Source organism: Lactuca sativa, chromosome 2 (genome assembly GCF_002870075.4).
Source record: "Lactuca sativa cultivar Salinas chromosome 2, Lsat_Salinas_v11, whole genome shotgun sequence".
NCBI lineage: Eukaryota > Viridiplantae > Streptophyta > Magnoliopsida > Asterales > Asteraceae > Lactuca > Lactuca sativa.
The window spans coordinates 152,825,909-152,847,947 of record NC_056624.2 but is presented as its reverse complement, the minus strand read 5'-3'; the positions used below and the strand labels follow the sequence as shown (position 1 = coordinate 152,847,947).

Genomic DNA, 22,039 nt, shown 5'->3' with positions numbered 1-22,039 from the left:
AAAATTTCACCAAATGTGACAGATTCTATACCCGACTTAAACACTCAAACTTTAACGGAAAAAAATTAGGAATCATTCTAACTTTCGTGTAATGTGTTATTATTTTTTATGATAATGATTTTTATAATAATTTGAATTTAAAATTTAAATGATTCAAATTAAGTAAATATACATCATTTTTACCACACTTTTTATAAAAACTTTTATAAAAATTACCCATTCTTTTTATAAAAATAAACTAAGGAAACCACTTTTGTTTTATATGATTATTACACTTTTATAAAGTATTATTATTAAAATGAGAAAGACATACTTGGATATTTAATTCAAGAAAACCATAACCTACTATGTAACTACTGTAGATTCGGCTAGTCAATTTAAAGATAATAGGGGTCGAAAACGACTTTTTGACAAAAGATTATTTAGAATAAATAATCTTAACCAAGTTGTAGAATACGTCTCAAGGGTTCCGTACATATAAAGAACGCCGAAATCCAAGTTATAACGAAATAGTTATGGTTTGTCAAAGCTTTACGGCAAAAACGGCACGACACCGGGAGACGTAAATAGTGAATTTACGATGGAGGACTTTTTAGCCTTATAAATCTAAAAAAAAATTATAGTATACATTAAATCGAGAACATATATAAAAAAAAAAAAAAAAAAAAGAACGCCCAAATCCGACTTCGTATGATGAAGTTATCAATTTTCTAAGATTTGGCTTAGCAGTGCACAACCCGAAACTCGAATTTTAGATCGAGCGGTTTTTGGCCTACGCGACCTAAATGACAATTGAATATATCATTAATAGGAACTCAACGATAAAAAGACAGACAAAAACAGAGTCCGTATGTAGAAGTTATGAATTTTACGTTGACATTTAACAGTATAATCTCCTCGTACTATTAAATTTAAAATCGGTCGAGAATTAGCCGACGAATTCAAAATAAAAGTTGTAGATCTTATTTTTACCTATGCGTGGATATAAAGAACAACAAAAATGGAGCTCATATGTGAAAATTACGGATTTTAGAAGTCGGAAGTGTGCTATGCGAAAATGGGTGACATGGCAAAATCTTGGCCATTGCTTTCTCCCCAAGTCTTGCCACCAGATGGTGACATGTGGCACCAAGTTCAACTATATTTCACCCTATAAATAGAACCTCTCCCACCCTCGTTTTCTTCACACCTTTCCCATTCTTTCTTCTCTTTACTCTCTCTCTCTAGAACCTCTCTCTAGCCCCGAAACCCCTGAAAAGCCTAGGGAACCTCCCTAGCACGAGGCGGAAGCCCTGGAGTGCTCGGCGGATCCGAGAAGAAGAGATTTTCAGCTTGGGAACGCAGCTCCAAGCAAAGCTCGGTTTTCTATAAAATCCGTTGTAAGTGAGCTACGCCTACGCTATTTTTAATATAGCTTTTATCTAATTATAATAACATTATTATGAATTTATAATAAGTACTTGGGCTATTATTATGGGTTATATAAGTATTGTTTAACGCTTATATAATAGTAATAATAGCTAGACTATTAATTAGTCTCGGCGAATAATAGACTAAACTCTAGTGGTAATAATACTAGGTTTCGTCGAAGGAAATTATTTTTAAGAAGCGAAACGCTGTCTGAGTTCGGAATCACCACCTTTTCAAGTGAGTGCATGGTCTCTTTCATCTTACACATAGATATGAAGTATTTAATATAAATTACGTGCTATGTGTGCATATTGTTTGAATACTTGTTGTCTATGTTGGGTGAAATATTTTTATACACGTTTTAAATGATTTAAACTGTATATGTATTTTATATCTACAAAATGTGTTGGGTAAAACATGGGTAGATGTAATAGTTGTTGTGTGACCGGCCTCGATATAGATGTTATTGATGATCCAGTCATCTAGCGGAGTATAGATGACGACCACGGACTATTGTAGACAGTCCACTGAAACTCTAGTAGGCTCATAACCTGTAAGTGTTTATTTGAACTGTGTCCTCACCAGCAGTACTCCATCCCCCACATGGTTGCCTTATTTGACATGAATTGTTGAGGAACCCCTGAAGCATGTGTTGTCACCCTGATTGAAGTCCTTAGACTAGGTCCTTGTGTTAGATGTTTTAGGGACGTAAAGTAAGGATAACGGGAAAGGGTAATCGGTTTTGTTTGGTTTGATAAAGTTAATAAACTTATTTATTGTGGGTTGAAAACCCTATATACTCACCAGGTTTCCCAACCTAACCCACTCAGTTTATTTATATCACAGGTTTTGATATGAAGTCACATTACACTGAGAGATTAAGGAGATATAAATCACTAGTGATAATGAATGTAACTTCTGTTTATGCTTATGTTTCTGTATTGACGATGACATCTCAAATGTTTTAAAATGAATAAAAATATTTTTCTTCGAAAATGCTTTGATAACGTATTTATCATGATTTACTGTGAACAAATTCCGCAACATTTTTATTAAAGGAGGTACTCTGATTTTTATAAAACATAAACAAAATCGGTCTTTTCTAATCGTGAAAATGGGGATGTCACATAGTATCCCCCCACCCTCCCTCCCTCTCCTTCTTATTTCAGTCGAGACCTCCCCCCCCCCCCCCCCCCACCCCTCATTCCATCTTCTTCATTTTCTTCATTAATGAAATTAATATCCATTTATTACTATATTTATTGCAATTATTAAATTAAAAAATATTATATGAAATTTAATAAAATAGGAAAACTCATAAAATGACACGTAGAAAAAAAATCAAAATTACCACAAATTGACATTTGTCAAATTGAAGGAGAGCATGCCATGTGGCAAAAAAGTTCTTTATTTATTAGGGAGGACTGATTATAAATACCAATGATTTGGTTTTACAAAATAGAAAACCTAAAAATCCATCAATTTATGTAAAAATTAGAGTTTTCTAGCAAAAATTGTCATAACCAGGTTATGGTACCATTTTTGTGAGATTTAACCTAAAATATGTTGTTTTAAACATATAAGGTTAGCTTGACTTAAACTTCACAAAAAAGTAAAAATAAATTTTACAAGTTTATAATTCAATATTTACCGTTTGGTGACATAAAAAAGGCCAAAAAAAACTAGAAAACTGACTTTATCATATTAATAGTTCATAAACTTGTGTTAGATGTATAATATATGTTATTTATGAACATCTAAATATGTTAACTTATATATGAGTATATATAGGTACAACGAAACATTTATAATAAAGTATAATAGGTATAGTTTATAGGTCATTAACACTATTATAATATTTTGGGGACAAGACGAATAATTATATAAAAGTATATAATTATTATACACTATGTTAATACCATAGTCACATAGTTCGCGGTACGTTTCGGTATGGGAATGGGGATCGGGAACGCGATTCGTTAGGTTAGACGTATCAGGTACGGTGGGGGTAGGCTCATTTCGGTATGTTCTGGTACATTGTACCATATAAGCCGATACGTGTACCCAATTGAAAACGGAATTATGGTGCACTTAGAAAAAAACATAAACAAATTATATTAAAAAACAATTCAAAACAGAAATCCAGAATTTTAGTCATAAACCTAATCCTGATGTTAAAACATAAAAAATAGAACTCCAACTTCACTTAGAAAAATAGAAACAGATTAAGCTAAACAAAATCATTATCCTTGCCAAGATCAACAAAGTTTCCAGAAGCTTCTGTTTCACTGTCTTCTGGAAGAGAAAATCATTCCAAAAACCATTTCAAAGAAGAAAAGAAATACTAAATAGTATTAAAAAAAAAAGGAAGAATGAATACAGCGTATTGGAAGAGTACAGGGGAAAGCAGATATCGATTGTGATGCTGGTGAAATTGAGTAACATCATATGTAATAAATTGAATCGATGGATGTTGGAGAAATCAGATATGGGAATTGAAAGCATTGGAATCGATGGACTTTAATCAAGTGGCGACATGTTTTTCACAAGAAAAGTATTTCCCGCCGAAACACATAATCGGCGTTCCAGACACAAAATTGACGATCCCAATCGCGTTTCTGTGCAATAAAATTCGCCAAAATCACGTTCCCAATAGCGAATCGGAGAATAGAAGGGATCGCAAGGAAGTCGTACCAAATAACATTTCGGTTGGCAATTGGTACGAAATTGTACCGCATTTGGGAATGGGGGGGGGGGGTCGGAACGTGGATCGTGGCTATATTGGCGATCCCTGTGGCTATGGTTAATACTATGAAAAAGTGGTAATTACACCTACAAAGGTTTCCGTTACACAAAACGTAAACTTGTTGAAAACAATTATGTGAGACAAAGTCTTCACCGTACCTACCAGAGTACACACTAAAGTCCTGAATTATAACCAGAATCTCGATAAGAGAGTGTGATACTTGTGTATAAATCTATATGGGACTGACAATCCTGCACCTAAGCTGCTAGTTACAACTAGACCGGAAGGTCTTGGGTGACAAATGTCTAACATTCTGACGCCTGAAGAACGTTGCGGCAGACCAACTTCGATTTTAGTATGGTTGTAATAACTCGCATGGGAAATCCATGATACATTTAGTTTAGGGGGTAACATGCGTTCAAATGGTTTTATATAAGAATAAAACTACGTAATACTATTTTAAGTATAGAAATACGTACATATTTTTGGTCTTAAGGTTTTAAGACTACAACTCATTTTAAGAAAATATTAGATTTTCTGGGAACAAATACTATCATTTTTACAAGGAAAGAATTTCAGATTTTTATCACTACAAACTCTTATGAACTCACCAGCTTAATTGTTGACACTTTTCAAAACTACTTGTATTCTCAGGAAACCGTTAAACAGGTAGTCACAAGGCTTTTGAGGATGGGACGTTACGGCGTCGTACAATTCATTTTTGTCATCATAATGTAATTGGTTTTGAAACATACAATACTTGGAAACAATGTAACATTCTCAATTATATTTATGATCGTTGTGTTTGCTTTGATCACTATTGTACATTATGTTGTGATATTGTTCATGAAGTCATCCACCTCGAGACGTTTCTGCTATCCTGGTTTAGGGGTGTGACAGATTGGTACCAGAGCATTGTTTATGGTGAACTAAGTATATCAAATCATGTAAGATATACAACTATAAATGCAATGGGACTAATACTCTGTGACTAAAACATTTAGTACAAGTATACTTTTAAAATATAATGATATTTTTAATAAAGTATAAATACATGCCTACATACTAGAGCGGTGTCATAACAAGAACAATACAAAAGTAATAAGATAAGTTGAACACTACGAATAGGCCTAGGTAGTTATGTAATCAGTTATAGGATAGATAGAGCCTGATTAACTATATTTATACGAGATATCACTAACATGTGCTTGGGAATAGTCATAGTGAACAGGTCTAAAACTTACCAACACCCCATACAAAGAAACTCTAGAACCAAACATAAAGTTTAAAATACTATAGGAGTATTTTATGATATTATAGAACCATACACCTAGACTCCTTATGTGCCCCTTATACCTCTATCTTTGCATAGACAACATGGTCAGATTTCACCTACCAGGACATCCTTACTTTCCTGATAATGGGAATGGTGGATGGATCGAGGAGGATCCCGAAGAGCAAGTCGAAGCTGACACACCAGCCACTGAGGAGGACCCAGAGGAGGGTCAAGATGATGATGAGGAAATTGATGAGGACATGATGGAGGAGGACTCTGATGCTGATTATGAGGTCAACAACCTACGCTTTACCGTACGCAACATGCACGATCCTATACCCGAGCCGAGCTTTCAAGAACCGACACCCCGCTATGCAGAGAAGCTGCACAGATGAAGCCACGGGCATGGCCAGCATCCCTCGCATGGTATGTGCCGAGAGTTCAACGACCTCCGTAACGGCAGTTCAGCCGACAGGGCTCTCCCTGTCATGATTTGCCACATTTTGTGCCTTGACGAGCATGCTAGGGTGTTTACCAACCAGATCCTAGATGTTTTGATTCAAAATTTTTTTTTAACTTCCACCATTGATCTAGTGGATATTTTTTTGTGATAAAATCATGTTTTGATTCACCAAATAAGCCTCAAAACAATTTCTCAAAGTCCTTCCATGAGACTTGGTGGTGGAAGAAATCCAAATTCTTATTTGTGCAACCTACTTTGAAGCATGGGGTGTGATTGGAATTGTCATTTTTATTTCTTGACATGTTATTTTTGTTAAGAAGTTAGTTTTTATCTTTATGGGTGTTTTGGTGATGGCTTAATGGGTTAAGTGGCCAAAAAGTCTTTAAAACCCAAAGCTGGAAATTGCAAGAAATTGTCGAATCTGCCCCTGTATTGGAAAAATTGTAGAAAAATCACAGGAGTCGGATTAATGATCTGTAAATTCTTAAAGTTTTCATTTTGAGTCTAGTTTGTCATGAATTTTTACAGGACCTGTTGTTGCCTCCACATTAGGTGAAAATCGCCTTTTTCATCAACTGGTCATAATTTAGTTGCATTGATAGGCAGTTTTGTAAAAATCATATAAAATTGTAGAAAAATTGTTTGGACCTTTAAAAATACTTTATGAAAATCTAGAATTCTGAACTTCTGGAATATGAAATAAAAATAAAAAGTATATAGGTCCCACGGGTGCAAAAACAGCTCTAAACAGGTGGTTGTTTTTGGGTCCAAAACTAGGAACTTTGCTTGTTAGTTGATTTATGTGTTTGGGTTATGGATTTGTCATCTTTGGCATTGTAGAACACTCCAATAACCTTTTTATTTGTACTGTAATAAGGGCAAGGGTGATACTTCAAACCTTACAAGACTTGAAGTGTGAGTTGGTCACATCTTTGGCAAAGGTGAGTCCACTTCGTGGTTTTTTTAAAAGCACATTGTTAGGAGTATCCCATATTTTAGATGGAATAGGATGAACCTAGTAATCTAGGATGTATGTGCCCTTTTGATGATTGAATGTTGTGCCATTATTATTAAAATGTTTTACGTGTAACGCTATCTAGGATGTTGCATGCTAGATTCCTTTTTGTGTGATGTGAGATGTGAGCTAAGGTCACATTAGATTAAGTGATGTGTATGAATATTATGTGATGTGAGCATGTTAATACTTGTTTGAAAATATTTGTTTAAAATGTTTTAGGACAAGTATGCTAGTGTTGTATTATCTTTATAGAAGTGTTGTGAATGAAAGTGGTGTGTGATGTAAAATGTAATAACTACATAAAATTACATGTTTGCATGAAAAGAACCCTTAAAGAGGTAATATGTTAATAAAATAAAATTCATAATATTTACATGATTGCTTGAGAGGGTAAAAATTTATTTAATTAATTATTATTAAATCAAAAAGGGAAAAACACTAGCGGAGCGAAGGGTAGTAACCTAGTCATAGGTATATACCATATCCGGATAATATGATGACCTTGTGGGTTTAAAGATACCTAGAGGATAAGAGCTTAAGCCAACTTTGATGTCGAATGGTTTATCTAGACAACCACTCGGGGCATGGTCCTGGTGCACCTTGGTATAGTTTGGGGATTTCATTACCGGTTTTACAGAATCAAACTACATGAAAAGCCAAACATATAAACTATGACAGATTTAGTTTATCCATACAAATAACAAGAGTATCTTACTAAATAATTATTTATACTCTACACCATTACAAACGATTTCGAACTCGAGAATAACAGAACAACGCATAAACTAGTTAATACAGGATTATGAGACCTTCTTCATAGTACCCTGCGAGGTACTGGTAAATCCTATACTTTTAGTATAACCAGAGTCTCCTGGAGGGAGAGCATGAAATTTGTGAATAGATCTATTCGGGACCGAAAATCCCACACCTGAACTGCTAGCTACAGTTAGGCGGGCACGCCTGGGTGACAAATTTTGTAACCGTACGACGCTTGAAGAAACGTCTAGGAGGTCATCAGTCATATTAGCATGGTTATACGAACTCACAATAGTATCAACTAACCTTTGTTTACGAGATTTCATTATTCTATAGTTTTATTTCAATTTGATAAAACTACCTATCTGCATACTGGTTGGGTCCAAGGTTTTCGAACAGAACATACACTACATACTGGTGGGATCCTGGATTTTCGAACAGAACATACACTACATACTGGTGGTAGCCTGATTTTTTACAAACGAACATACATTTCATACATAAATCAAAAAACATGTTAGAAAATATTGGATTTTCTTGGAAAGCATGCATACATATTTCAGAACTTGATAATAATGGTTTTCGATACAAACGACATTTTACTTATAATGAAAAGAAACCATTTGTACAAATTTAGTGACTAGTTTCCAATTCAAAAACATGCTTATGAACTCACCAGCTTTATGCTGATACGTTTTCAAATCCGCTTGTATTCTCAGGACAACGTTAGACAGGTACCTTGCTAGCTTTTGGAGAAGACAGAGCATTTTGGAGTCTCGTCTTTATCTTTTGCTTATACTGATGTATACAAACTATGTTTTCAAATAGATGTAAATATTCATATTGTAATATAATGGTTGTGTTTACTTTGATTTCTATGATACGATTGTTATGATACTACGCATGACATCACCCGCCCCCGGACGTTTTCACTGTTATTTCTGACGGTTCGGGGGTGTGACATAAAAGAACTAAAATAAATTGAGCTAAACCTATGTTTGTTGTGTGGTGTGATGTTATATGTCTTTCTTGAGAGTCTTTGACTGTGTGTGGATGTTTTGTGTGAATCCATCTATCATATGTTGTAACGCCTATGTTTCTGGGCTTGTCATTAATGTTGATATAATAGTCCAGGTCAACCTTTGTAACCCGTTTTGAAATAATAGAAGTGTATTATTTGAGTATTATGTGTTTTGTGCTTAATTGCTTAATTATGTGATTTGATTAATTAAGAATAAAAAAAAATAAGCGTCAAAATTTAAGTGTAAAATAAACTTGATATCATTGGATAATGTTGTAGTAGTTGAAACGAGGTTTCCGAATATATACAGAACGCCCAAATCTGACTTCGTATGAGGAAGTTATGATTTTCTGAAGTTTCGACTTAGCAGTATGCAGCCCGATATACTCGATTTGAGATCGAGCGGTTTTTAGTCGAATTAATCTAAACGAGAATCGAAGATCTCGTTGTTAGTAGCGAAACGATGAAAAGTTAGGCGAGAACGGACGTCAAACGAAGAAGTTATGAATTTATAATGAAGTTTTCTGTCCCGGCCTTCTAAAAATAAATAATAAAAATAAAGTCAAAATTAGCCGACGGAGTCTGAACGAAAGTTGTAGAGCATAGTCTCACCTACGCGTAGATATAAAGAACGTCGAAAACGGACTTCGTATGGAGAAGATATGAATTTCCGAAGTTTATTAAATATTTAATATTTAAATTTAATTCCAAATTTTGGTATTATCCGAAGAGGAGTCATCGGACTCATCCGAAGTACGCCCAGCGTACAGCGAAGCGTAACGTCCCTCGCACTCGAGTTCTTCGGATAAGTAAGCAATGACGATTCGGACGCGTACGCCCCGCGTACTGCTGTACGCCTAGCGTACTCCGAGGCTCCAGCCTCCTATAAATAGGATGCGAGGGCAGCCGACTCATTTGCTCTTTTTCTCTCTTCTCTCTCCTGTTTTGCATCGTTTTGCGTGCTAGAAGTACCCCAAAGCCCCGGTATTATTCTCGAGCCCCGAAGCAAGTCCCGAGGTCCCGAGAAGTAAGATTCCCGAGCCGAAGCTCTGCCCGCGAGAAGTTCGATTTTTTGTGGTGATCTTCCAGATATGCCGAAGAATACTAATTCAACAAGCTGTAGTGTTGTCCGATCATCTTCTGATCAAGTGAGTGTGTAGTTACTTTTTTCTAACGCATAATTATGAAGTATTTTATACGAAATATGTGTTATGTGTATAATTTTGTTGTTATATGTGTGAATGTATATTCATTCTCTTCTATCTCATACATCTGATTTATTTTCTATGAAATACGTGTTATGTGGGTATGCCTCATCTGTTATGTGGAATATGTATTGAATGAAAATGCTATACAGGTTTCAAACTATGTATGAAAATATATATATTTATCTACTAATATGTTGGGTAGAACATGGGTAGATAGTTGGTGTGTAATAAACAGATGAGAGGTCTCGATGTTGTTGTTGTTGTTGATCTAGTTATTCAGCGGAGTATGGATAACGACCACAGACTCTTTCTAGACAGTCCTGTGGAACGCTAGCAGGTTCATAACCTGTAGGTGTTGTGAACGATGTGTTCACCGGTGTACTCTATCCCCCTCATGGTTGCCTTTAGGATATCTATTGTTGAGGAAACCCCTTAGCAGTAATGTCCGTCCCGATGAAAATCCTAGATTAGGTCCCTTGAGATAGATGTTGTTTTAGGGACGTAAAGTGAGGATAACGGGAATGAGTAATCGGGATAGTGATTGGTTGGTGAAATTAAATATAATTTATTTATTGTGGGTTGAAAACCCTATATGCTCACCAGGCTCCCAAGCCTGACCCACTCAGTTTTATTTGTATTACAGGAAGTGGCGCAAGGGCGTAAGATGGATGAATCATCGAGTTGTTTTGTTTACAAGTCTCTATATGTATATATATTTGTTGAATGACTTGTAATGTTATCATTTATGCTTTATGGTCTGTATCGGAACATGACATCCCGAGTTTTGATTATATAAATGAAACTGCATCTCTTGATGAAATGCTTTGATAAATATTATTTTATCATGTTTTATTTTGGGAACAAATTCCGCAACTCTTTCAAATCAAAAGGATTTACTCTGAAATTATTTTAAAAACATAAATGAAAATCGGTCTTTTCTGGCCGTGATTTTGGGGATGTCACATATGTGTGTTCTCTTAACACTGTATTGTGAATGACTCACTTAGCTTATGCTAACACTTGTTCTTTGTTTTTTGGTTTTTATGTATTGGAACAGCTAGCTTGACATAATGCCTTGGTGAGGATTAAAACATTTGGGTAGTTTAATTTAGTATCTTTAGTTATGATACCATTTGGACATGTTGGGTTTTCATCATTATGTTTTGTGAATTTTAATTTTGATGGGTTTGTTTTGACATGAAAGTAACATTTGTGATGTTTTTTGAAATAATCATAATAAGCATTCCGTAACGTATTCGGTTAAATAAAAGTTTTAAAAATAAAATTAAAAAATTGGGTGAAAAATCACGGTGTTACATAAGTGATATTAAACCTTTTGTGAGTGATTGTACTTGTTTTTGAAAGTTTAATAGGACCTTCTCTCTAGTTCGACCGTGGACGTAAATCACATCGACTGAACCACGTTAAATATTGTTTCAGTTTTGTAGTTTTTTATTAATACTTTTAAGAAATTTATTATGCATGTTTTATAGAAATCGTTAAGATTAACAAATTTGACTATTACAATTTTGGATTATAAAGAATGCACCCAATATTAGAACAACCACCACTTGACATGTAACGTTCGTACTTTCGTTAGACAAATCGTCGATAGACCCTCATTTACGTCAACAAATTAATATAAATTGTATTATAAATAAATAAAAGATAATTATTCTTTCATATTGTGTGTTTACAAAGTGGTCTTTGTATATGATATTGTGTATATGTTATACGGATAAATATTATGTCAATATAATATATAATATTTGTATAAAAATACAGTTGAAAACGAATGAAAAGCTATAAAGAAACAATTATAAATAAAAGTGTATTTAGAGTAAATGATCTAAATGAAAGTTGTAGTAATCATGATTACAAAATCGTGAGTTTATAAAACGCCCAAATATGACTTCGTATGAGGAAATTATGATTTTTCGAAGTATCGTGTTCAACACGACACAATTGTGTGTGTCATAAAATATGAAACGAAGACGATGCACTTGTTAGACAAAACAATCTAAATGAAAGTTCTAGTACTCATCAATATAAAAATGTTGATATAAAGAATGTCGGAAACGGAGCTCGTATGAAGAAGTTACGAATTTCACAGCGTCATTAATAATGTAACCATCTCAGACTAAATGAAAGATAGATTGTGAATTAGTCAATGAAGTGAATGAAAGTTGTAGTACTCGTTAATATGAAACCGGAAATATAAAGAACGTCGAAAACAGAACATGTATGTGGAGTTATAATTTTTCAAATATTTGAAACGTTATCTATGAAGTTGATGGTGTGGCACCATAAGAACTCGCCACGTGTCACCAGCCAAAAGTCGCCATGTATCGCCACCAAGTGCAATCCTTCCTCTTCAAGAATGATGACTTGGACCAGATTACAAGTGTGTTAGGTGCATTTTATGCACCCATTTTGCACTTTTATTTCATATCATTGCATTGTATTTAGTCTTAAGCCCATACATTTTTTTTCATGTGTTTTCGGGATATTCCATGTTATTATTTTACTCGCACACTTATGTGATATTTCAGGGACTCTTGGAGGTGGGATCTCGCTTAGGGAGGTGACTAGATAATGAGGGGAAGATTTCACGACTTTTGGAGCGTCAAGGAGGAAGCTATGGAAAATTTGAAGAACGCGGCCATCCAGGGACTTCCACTACCGTGGAAAATTAAAGCATGAATTTCCGCGGGCCATGAATTTGGATCCACAATAGCAATGTACTTTGAAGCCTTAATCAGTTTGATCATTCTACTTTTTGTGTTTCCACGGGTCGTGTAAATGACAGTGTTAATTTATGCGGGTCGTGTAAACGTGGACGTGAGTTTAGTGGCAGTTTCTTTTATTTTCTAAAAAGAGGCATCTGACCTCATAATTCTATCTATCAACTTTGACAAATTTTCTGGAGAATTTTGTAGTTGATTAACACTTGGGAACATTTGATTTCATTTTGTAAGCATTTTAATTTCGTTTTTTAGACTTGTGATCTTGTTCTGCTCATGACTGGCTAGAACCATAGTTTCTCCAACTTCATGTCTTGAATTTTAATTGTGATTTCAATCATGTGACTTGATGCTTGATTTCAATTTCTATATAGTGAATTTGATTTTGTTTTAATTGAATGTTTGATTCTAATTGCAATTCTTATTGGTCATTTGAATTAGGGTTAGATCATTCAAGTTATCTAATTGCAAAATCCGTAATTGTTTTGTGAATTGGATAGACTGCAGGCCAAAGGAGCGTACCAGTCAGGCCAAAGGACCAAAAAATGGTTTAGATAGGCTGAAGTCCCCGTGACGTGGTCCAGTCATGCAGAAGGTTCTGTGAGCAGTCCAAATAGTTTGTAGGCCGGTGGGGCGTTCCATTCAGGTTGAAGGCTCTGTATGCATGTTATTTGTTGATATATGTGATGGGTTTTAGGCATAAGAACAATCCTATGTGCTCATACAAACCCTAATGCTTGGATCTAGGTTTCTCTATTGTACATGCTTTGAATCCAAGACTAATAAACTTAGATCTAACATGTTATAAACTGAATTAGGGTTTATAGAATTACCTTTGATTGTTATATAGCAATAACGATCAATTCCTTGCTTGAATTGGCTTCAAAAGCTTAGTGCCTCAAGTGCTGCACCTCTAATGGAGTCACAAACACCTTATGCAACTTGGATGAAGAGGAGAAGAAAGGAGGCTGCCCAAAAACGACTAGAAACCCTAGAGAATCAGTTGTCCACGTTTTTGGAGCCTAAGGGGTCCTTTATATACTTGTGTGGGCTGCTAGGGTTTCAGTCAAAACCCTAATGGACAGCTTAAACTCTAAGCAGCCCATGGAACCTTCTGGATAAGGCTATGGACGAAAATATGATGGGCTTCCATCATAATTTCGTTCACCCCTTGTTCCTTTAGCATTCCTTAGCCCAATAACTCAATTATCCAATAATTGCAGTCCAGTCCCCTGAGTTTAATTAATCTCTTTTAGCCACAAAATTAATTATCAATTAATTCTTGACTAATATTAATTAAACAATATGATTTCTCCTTTAATATATTATTCTCATAATATATTAATAAATCATATTTAAACCTTTCTCTCCTCAATTCATCCTACATATTGCTATGGTGAAGGCAACCCAAAAGGACCATGCTCATAATCGGGTCAAGTATATACCAAAATAGTTATGGACTTAGACACTAATCCAACAATATGTTATCTGTTTGTGTGGCGATCCTTTGGGGGAACTCACTAAGCTTTGTTTTTATAGTTTTTGGTTTATGGTTTCAGGTACTTCCAAGAACCGTAGCAAGGCGAAGGCATAACTGTACACATCCAGATTTTATGTCATTGATATTGGGAGACAAACATTTTTAAATAATGTTTTGGAAACAATGTTTTGTAAACACTTTTATAAGTAAATGGGTTGTCTTGAAAAAAAATTTAATTGGTTGATTTTTTAGGATGTTACACCTATTTAAGGTCTCTAACCCCTTGGGGGTCCTTCATATCATGATCCTCCACCCTATTGAGCCTCTAACTCGAAACTCTAGCCTCCTCTCGCTTATTTTGAGCCTTGACATCATTTATGAGCTTATTTATCCATTAGATGGTGGGATCTTGAAGAACAAGGTGGTTTCAAAGTGATGGAAGAAGGATTCAAGCATAGATCCATCAAGATTACATCATTTCTGGACCTTTGTGAGTAAAAAGCTTCAAACTTGCTCATTAGTTTCATAGATCTTGTTAATTTTCATATTTGTTACTTTCTGGTCCCTTTAGTGCATGAAGTTTAGATTTTGAAAGTTTGTGACCTAGTTATGGATAAAGTTGGAAACTTTATCTATCTAAACATCATATTAATTCAGATCTGAAGGTGTGGAGACTTGGACTTAATGGATTAAGTTGAGAAAGATGCATTTTTGGTCCCTTTAAGATATAAATACTAGATCTTGGTAATTTGGACCATCCTAATGGATAATGTTGGAAACTTTATCCATTATGGAGCTATTAGAAACCATAAACTTGGTCCTTTTCTTCACTTCATGCAAGAGTTATGATGCCTTGCTTTATGTATTAAGTTAGTGTTTTGGTGTGTGGACTCCTTCTAGCCATGGAAAGCCATAAAGTTGGAAAATTTATGACTTAGAAAATTATTTGAGACTAGATTTGAGTGTTGGATGTGAGATCTTAATGGAATAAGCACTTATTGAAGGAAAATGGAATTGGTCGAGTACGTTGGGCGTACCAGGCTAGAGCCTTATAATCAGGAAGGGATGTACTATGTTGAGTATAGTAACTGAGTACATTATGCATACTCATTTTGTGTTGACCTCCTTTGACTTTTTGACTTTTTGACCCGTTGACTTTTTGGATTAGTTTGACTTTGGTCAAACTTGGGTAGAATTGAGTATTTGACTAAGGATTGGTCTTAGTTTGGTTTTAGAATATTTAGGTTGGTTGTTATGATGTTAAGGTAGCTATTAGGCTTTTGTTGAGTAGTTCAGGTGAGTCTTCTCATAGTGTTTGATGGGTCGAAGGCACCAATATCGTCTCATTGATTATTGTTTTATACGATGCTAGTTGTCTGTGTGACTCTTGCATATATTATATGTGTTTGTATGTATACCGCACATGGCTTGATGTTAGGCGAGGTCTGATGAACGTGTTGGCGGGCCCATCGCATGTTACTGACAGATCTATATCGGACGGGGCCCGATGGCCCGATGTTGGGCGAGGCCTGATGGATGTCGGGCGAGGTCCGTTGTATGTATGGTATGTGGTATTTTGGGGAACCCACTAAGCTTAGTGCTTACGGTTTATGTTTAAAATATTTTCATGTACTTATGGTTTCAAAAGAAAGGGTTGACTTGATCGCATTACATCCCCTGGAGATTTATTCCGCATTGACTGTTTATGATTTTACTCTGATGTTTTGAGAATACTTTTATTATAATCGTCTTTTTGGATAATGAATGGATGGTATGTCCTTTGAGTATGTTTTGACCATTTTGTTGTTATTTTTTTCCAGTATGGTGGTGACTCGTAATGGGGGTAGTTCTGGTTCGGGTTCAAGTTTGGGTTCAGGCTTTGATGTTGAACCTATTGATGCTGGACTACAAGAGTTTATAGCATCCGAGATTAGGCGAGGTATCCTTGAGGCAACCCTGTCATTTTTGGGTCGATCAATGAGGGGATCATTGATGGAATGACAAAATCAAAAAAGAAATTATACTTTTGACAAAATCGTGAATAACAAAATCACAACCTAAATGTCAAAATCCTAACCCGTGACAGGCTATTTACAACTTTGTTGGCTATTTGGGTAATTTCTTATTTGTTTTTTAGCTGCTTCTTAGATTTTTTTTAAATAAGTTAAATTTGTCAATTTCTCTCATTTTAATCTAAATTTTGGTCCTTAAAGTTGAAACTTTAGATTTGTAAAAGTTTCATTAATAACTAGAAAGGTTACCCCCGCTACGCGGGGGCCAGAAGCTTTCAATGTTGTTTCCGAATCGATAAATATGACAGACGTAGAAAGTGCAAGGATGAAAAGCCCGGATTTTGCTCGGACCGTTTTTATCATGTTTTTATGAAAAAATGTAAAAGTTTTGACTGCAAAGACCAGAAGTGTCAAAATGACTAGAGAATTAAAGGGGCAGGAATTAGCAACTTTTTAGAAAAGGGATCAAAGTTGTCAAACTGTTAAAGTTTTGTGGCCAAACTTTAAATATTAAAAGGTTCCTAAAAAGTGTAAAAATATTGATTGCAATGACCAAAAGTGTCAAAATGGCTAAAGAATGAAGAGCAAAGTTGTCAAAAAACATCCAAATTTACTATTCCTAACTTTGAAGCCCAACAATAATACAGGGACCAATTCTGCCAAAAAAAATGGCAAGTTCAGTATTCCTAAGATCCATTTCTTTAATATATATATATATATATATATATATATATATATATATATATATATATATATATATATATATATATTAGTATTCCTAACTTTGAAATCAAACAATAATACAGGGACCAATTCTATCAAAAAAATAACAAATTCACTATTCCTAAGATTCATTTATTTAATATATACTTTCCAGGTGTTTAACTCCTATTTTTTGGAAAGATGGAATTCTTACTAAAATACTAATAAAGAGCTAGAAAAAACGATTATAACAAAATAGAAGTTAAAGAAGGATTATGTAATAAAAAACTCCAACATAGCTTCACTTTGCTACAATTATTGGAAATCCAAGAAAAATTTCTTAGGTAATACACTTCCAAAAAAAATGAAATTAGAAAAATTCCATAAACACCAAAAAATAGTCAAAATCACAACATAACATCATCCGTTGTCCTTCTTATGTATTCCATTCTCAATTAAATGCAAAGAATTTTCATCTTTACCCATATCACAATAAATAAAACTTATAACTAACATTTAAGAATTTTCAGGGTACTTTTCATACTTCACTTATTCCAAAATGACATCGAAACAAAGTTAATTTCACGATTAACCCTAACAAATCTCATATTATTGAAATGATCAACTAAAGTACATTTTAATGAGCCAAATCTTAAATGAAACCTATATAACATAAACCTTTTTTTTTATTAGATTTGATATATCAAGTCTAGTTTTTAATAGAGATATTTAAGTTTTTAGAGATCTCGAACTATCGAATTAAAACCAGTTTTTTTTTTTTTTTTTTTTTTTTTTTTTCCTAACAATGACGAGCTAGAATTCTGACCCCAAAAAGGTTATTGTATTAACTTATGTTTTGAATAGAGGCCCAGGCCTATATAAATAAGTATGGGCCGAATCCATATTTCCCAACCCTAATCCACATCACATATATAACGAACTCACAACTTGAAATCCTGCACAGAAAGAAAGCCCTAGAGATCCCCTTCGTTTCGTTGCTGCAACACACAGAAATGGCCGCCGCCGCCCGACCCCTCGTCACCGTGCAAGCTCTGGAATCAGACATGGCTACCGACGGTGCGAGCCTCCCACTCCCTGAGGTAATGAAAGCTTCTATCCGCCCTGACATTGTTAATTTCGTCCACTCCAACATCTCCAAAAACTCCCGTCAACCTTACGCCGTTTCCCGAAAAGCCGGTCACCAGACCTCCGCCGAGTCATGGGGTACAGGACGTGCTGTATCTCGTATCCCCCGTGTTCCCGGTGGTGGTACTCACCGTGCCGGTCAAGGTGCTTTCGGTAACATGTGTCGTGGTGGTCGTATGTTCGCACCTACGAGGATCTGGCGCCGTTGGCACAGGAAGATCAATGTGAACCAGAAGAGATACGCAGTTGTTTCAGCGATCGCTGCTTCTGCTGTTCCGTCGCTTGTGATGGCGCGTGGACATCGTATCGAATCGGTTCCCGAGCTTCCATTGGTTGTTAGCGATTCCGCTGAAGGCGTTGAGAAGACTCAAAACGCTATTAAGGTATTGAAGCAGATCGGAGCTTTTCCTGATGCTGAGAAAGCTAAGGATTCCGTTGGAATCCGTCCTGGAAAGGGAAAAATGAGGAACAGGAGGTATATTTCCAGGAAAGGACCATTGATTGTTTATGGAACTGAAGGCGCGAAGCTAGTGAAAGCATTCAGGAACATTCCAGGTGTCGAAGTAGCTAATGTGGAGAGATTGAACTTGCTGAAGCTAGCTCCAGGTGGTCACCTTGGGAGGTTCATTATCTGGACGAAATCTGCGTTTGAGAAGTTGGATTCGATCTATGGATCGTTTGAGAAGACAAGTGAGAAGAAGAGGGGTTACGTATTGCCTAGGGCAAAGATGGCGAATGCTGATTTGGCTAGGATTATTAACTCCGATGAGGTGCAGTCAGTAGTGAAGCCAATTAAGAAGGAGGTGAAGAGAGCTCCAATGAAGAAGAACCCATTGAAGAACTTGAACACCATGCTGAGATTGAATCCTTATGCCAAGACTGCTAAGAGGATGGCTTTGCTTGCTGAGGAACAGAGGAAGAAGTCCAAGAAGGAGAAGCTTGATAGGATGAGAAAACCAATTACCAAGGTATGTTTCGTTACCTTTCATTGTTATCTTGTGATGTTTGATTTGTTGTTTATATTGTTTCTTTGAAATTTGAAACACAGGTGGAGGCAGCAGAGATCAAGATAGCTAGCAAGGCATGGTATAAGACTATGATTTCGGATAGTGATTATGCTGAGTTTGATGTTTTCACCAAGTGGCTTGGAGTTTCACAGTGATTTTCCTTTTCTTTTGATTCTTGTGTTGCTTCGTTTTGTTAGGTTTTTTAAACAATCCCAGATAGAAGTTGATACCGAGTACCTTATGTTTTATCATTCTGTTAGACATACGTTTTTATCTGTGTTCTATTGCTGGTTTCATCTGGCATCGAGTTTTGTTATGATTGCATTTTTGGTTAAAACAATGGCATGTCGTTTGTGTTATAATGTCATCGAAGTTATCATAACTTATCAAACCATACGTCGTGATGTTACTGAATATGTATGATTTGCTAAAACTTGATGATATATAAAGGATTTGGAATCGTAAATTTCGATCCAATCTGTGTTCTTGTGACAAACAAAGAGAATTGAATTCTTATAGATTGTTTCAGTGTCATGCTTGGGAAAAAATTATCATCAAGACATTCACTTTTCATTAAAGAATCAAATTGTTAAAGATCCATTCCATTTTGAAAATAACAAAATTGTAAGTTATATTTGATTTCATCAACCAAATGAGTTACATTAATGAAACTTTTATAGATCCCAATTCTTCAGGTGGAACAGATGATTCTTAAATTTCTTCCAAACGAAAAATATATGCCCAGTTTATAGGATTTTGTTATCTGATCATAAATGCCTGCCCACAAGAAGAAAATCCATCAGCATTTTCAGCGAATGTCAAAATGTTCTGTTAAATTTTAAAGAAAATGATAAATTAAATTAAAAGGGTGCAAATGTCATCTTGTTTTGGAACCATAAGGACCAAAATATTACTTAATTACGTCTTTTTTTGGAAAACCACATAGACACAAAATGTTACTTTAACATGAAAACAAATAAAGCTAGAATCATCAGAAAAGTCATAAAATGAATATATGCATTAAAACGTCAAAAAATAGATTGCATTTAGATAAAAGAATCATATTCTTTGAAAGAAAGAAAGTACCTTATATGCGAGTACTCGAAGTATCAAAATCATCAGGTGCCACACGAGCAATCCAACTGCTAAGTGTCTTCTTGATATCCGAATGATTAACATAAGCCAACTCATACATACTACACAAATTCACAACAAATATCTCATTCAATGCAGCTGTAGGGATTCTCTCCAAAGCATTCTCCATCACCTTAATGGAATCAGACAAATCACGCATATACATCAAACAAAGTGCCTTGTTGTTAATAGCAACAACATCTGATCCATCTCTATCTATGCACTCCTGATACTCCCTCACAGCAGATACATAGTCTTTTTCAACCATAAACATCAACGCTTTATTCCTATTCACAAGATTTTTCATCTCAATTTCTCCATTTCCATCATTCACAATCCCCTCAATCACACCAAAAGTCCCCCTGGCACCTTCCAGATCCCCATATTGCATTTGGATGTACCCTAGCTTCGCCATCAGAATTGCTCGAGCTACAGGAGTTGAATCACGTTTAATCAAGTCTTTCATCAAATCCAAACACACTCCGAACTCTTTATGACATAATTGATGACTGATTATCGAATTAATCACCAAACCTTCTCGTTTACTCCACACTTGACGTGATGCATTTGGCAAATTTTTTGTTAATTTTTCCCTAATGAACTGTAGTAACAAGTAGAATCGATCTAAAGTTTCTTGACGTCTTCCTAATTTGGAAGGGAGTTCAGCATGCAACCAACGGAGGACAAAAGGGGCCATGGAGCCATGGCGATTAGGGTAATGATGTGGATAAGTTTCGTACCTGTAAATATCGAGGCCTTTTTCCACCAAATCGAGCTCGGCGACTGCTTCAGAGAAACGGCGGAGTTTAGTCAGAGCAATGGCGTTGTAGGAGAGATAAATGAGATGTTCGTGAGGTTTAGAGAGGAGAGATTTGGAACGTGCTTGAGCGACTTTATCGAGAACCGATCTCCATGCGCCACGGCAGGCGAGCTCTTGTAGAGACGATAAGTCGTAGCATAGGCCATCGCAGATCCTAAGGAAATCGACATTGCCAACTTCGCTCGTCCCTTGACCACCGGAACGCGATATGGACATCGTGCGAGGTCAGATTTGAATTCGTGCAGGTACTCGACTTCGGAGATGACGGTGGCGACAGTGGCTGTGTGATGATTAGGTAGAGTTTGCTGATCGGAGAAGAATGAAAGCGTCACCGGCGGGAAAAGTGGTGAAGCTTGGTCGTTCAACGCTTATATCGTGATCCCATGACATTCAAACAAGCTTAACTAAAAAAGGAAGAGTAAATTACATTTTGGTCGCTATATTTAGTCCAATCTGCACTTTTAGTCCAAAATTTGATTTTTTTGACATTGATGGTCCCTGTGTTTTTTATATCTTACACCGAAGGTCCATGAGCCTTTAGTATTAACACCTTGGCTGTCAATATTTTATGAGGATTATTTTCTTCTAAAACAATATATTTCATCTCATACATTCAATTTAGGAGACCTATTATTCTCTTCTAAATAATTTTGTTCTTCATCTGGTTCTTTAGGTACATGTAAAATCACAAAAAAACACTAATTTTAATGTGTGTGTCAATATTTTGTAAGTATTCATAAATTAAATAGGTCAAGAATAATAATGCGGGAGAAGAGTAATGGTGTATCCGAGGCAGCCACCTAGCTCAACCTAATACCGACCCGTATCCAATAGGACAGAAAGGAGAAAATAAAGAATACCGACCCAGTTGATATTAGGTTCATACCTACCCGACTGATCGCAACCCATTCCCACAAAGCGACAAAAGACAGTTGTCGGAGCTTGACCCAAAAGGCAATATCAATGCACAGCGGATGAGCAACACTATACAAGACATATCCCCTGATTTGCATATACATAAGATATTGACAATAAAATATAAAGGTTGTACACAACCAATTAATTGTCTTAACCCAGATAATGGAGAAAGACCGAA

General features: G+C 35.6%; 2 protein-coding genes across 2 annotated transcripts; one reads left to right on the top strand and one right to left on the bottom strand.

The window, feature by feature from the left end:
- Positions 1-17,665: 17,665 nt before the first annotated feature.
- Positions 17,666-19,351, top strand: LOC111906470 (60S ribosomal protein L4). Its single transcript, XM_023902226.3, has 2 exons — positions 17,666-18,950; positions 19,031-19,351. Exons 1-2 carry the CDS (start codon positions 17,850-17,852, stop codon positions 19,142-19,144), a joined length of 1,215 nt encoding a protein of 404 aa, XP_023757994.1. The 5' UTR covers positions 17,666-17,849; the 3' UTR covers positions 19,145-19,351.
- A 277-nt stretch (positions 19,352-19,628) lies between these two features.
- LOC111906472 (uncharacterized) lies at positions 19,629-21,403 on the bottom strand. The gene is made up of 2 exons (XM_023902229.3): positions 20,076-21,403; positions 19,629-19,766 (listed from the first exon to the last, which is right to left on the bottom strand). Exon 1 carries the CDS (start codon positions 21,157-21,159, stop codon positions 20,077-20,079), a length of 1,083 nt encoding a protein of 360 aa, XP_023757997.1. The 5' UTR covers positions 21,160-21,403; the 3' UTR covers positions 19,629-19,766; position 20,076.
- Between the last annotated feature and the right edge of the window lie 636 nt (positions 21,404-22,039).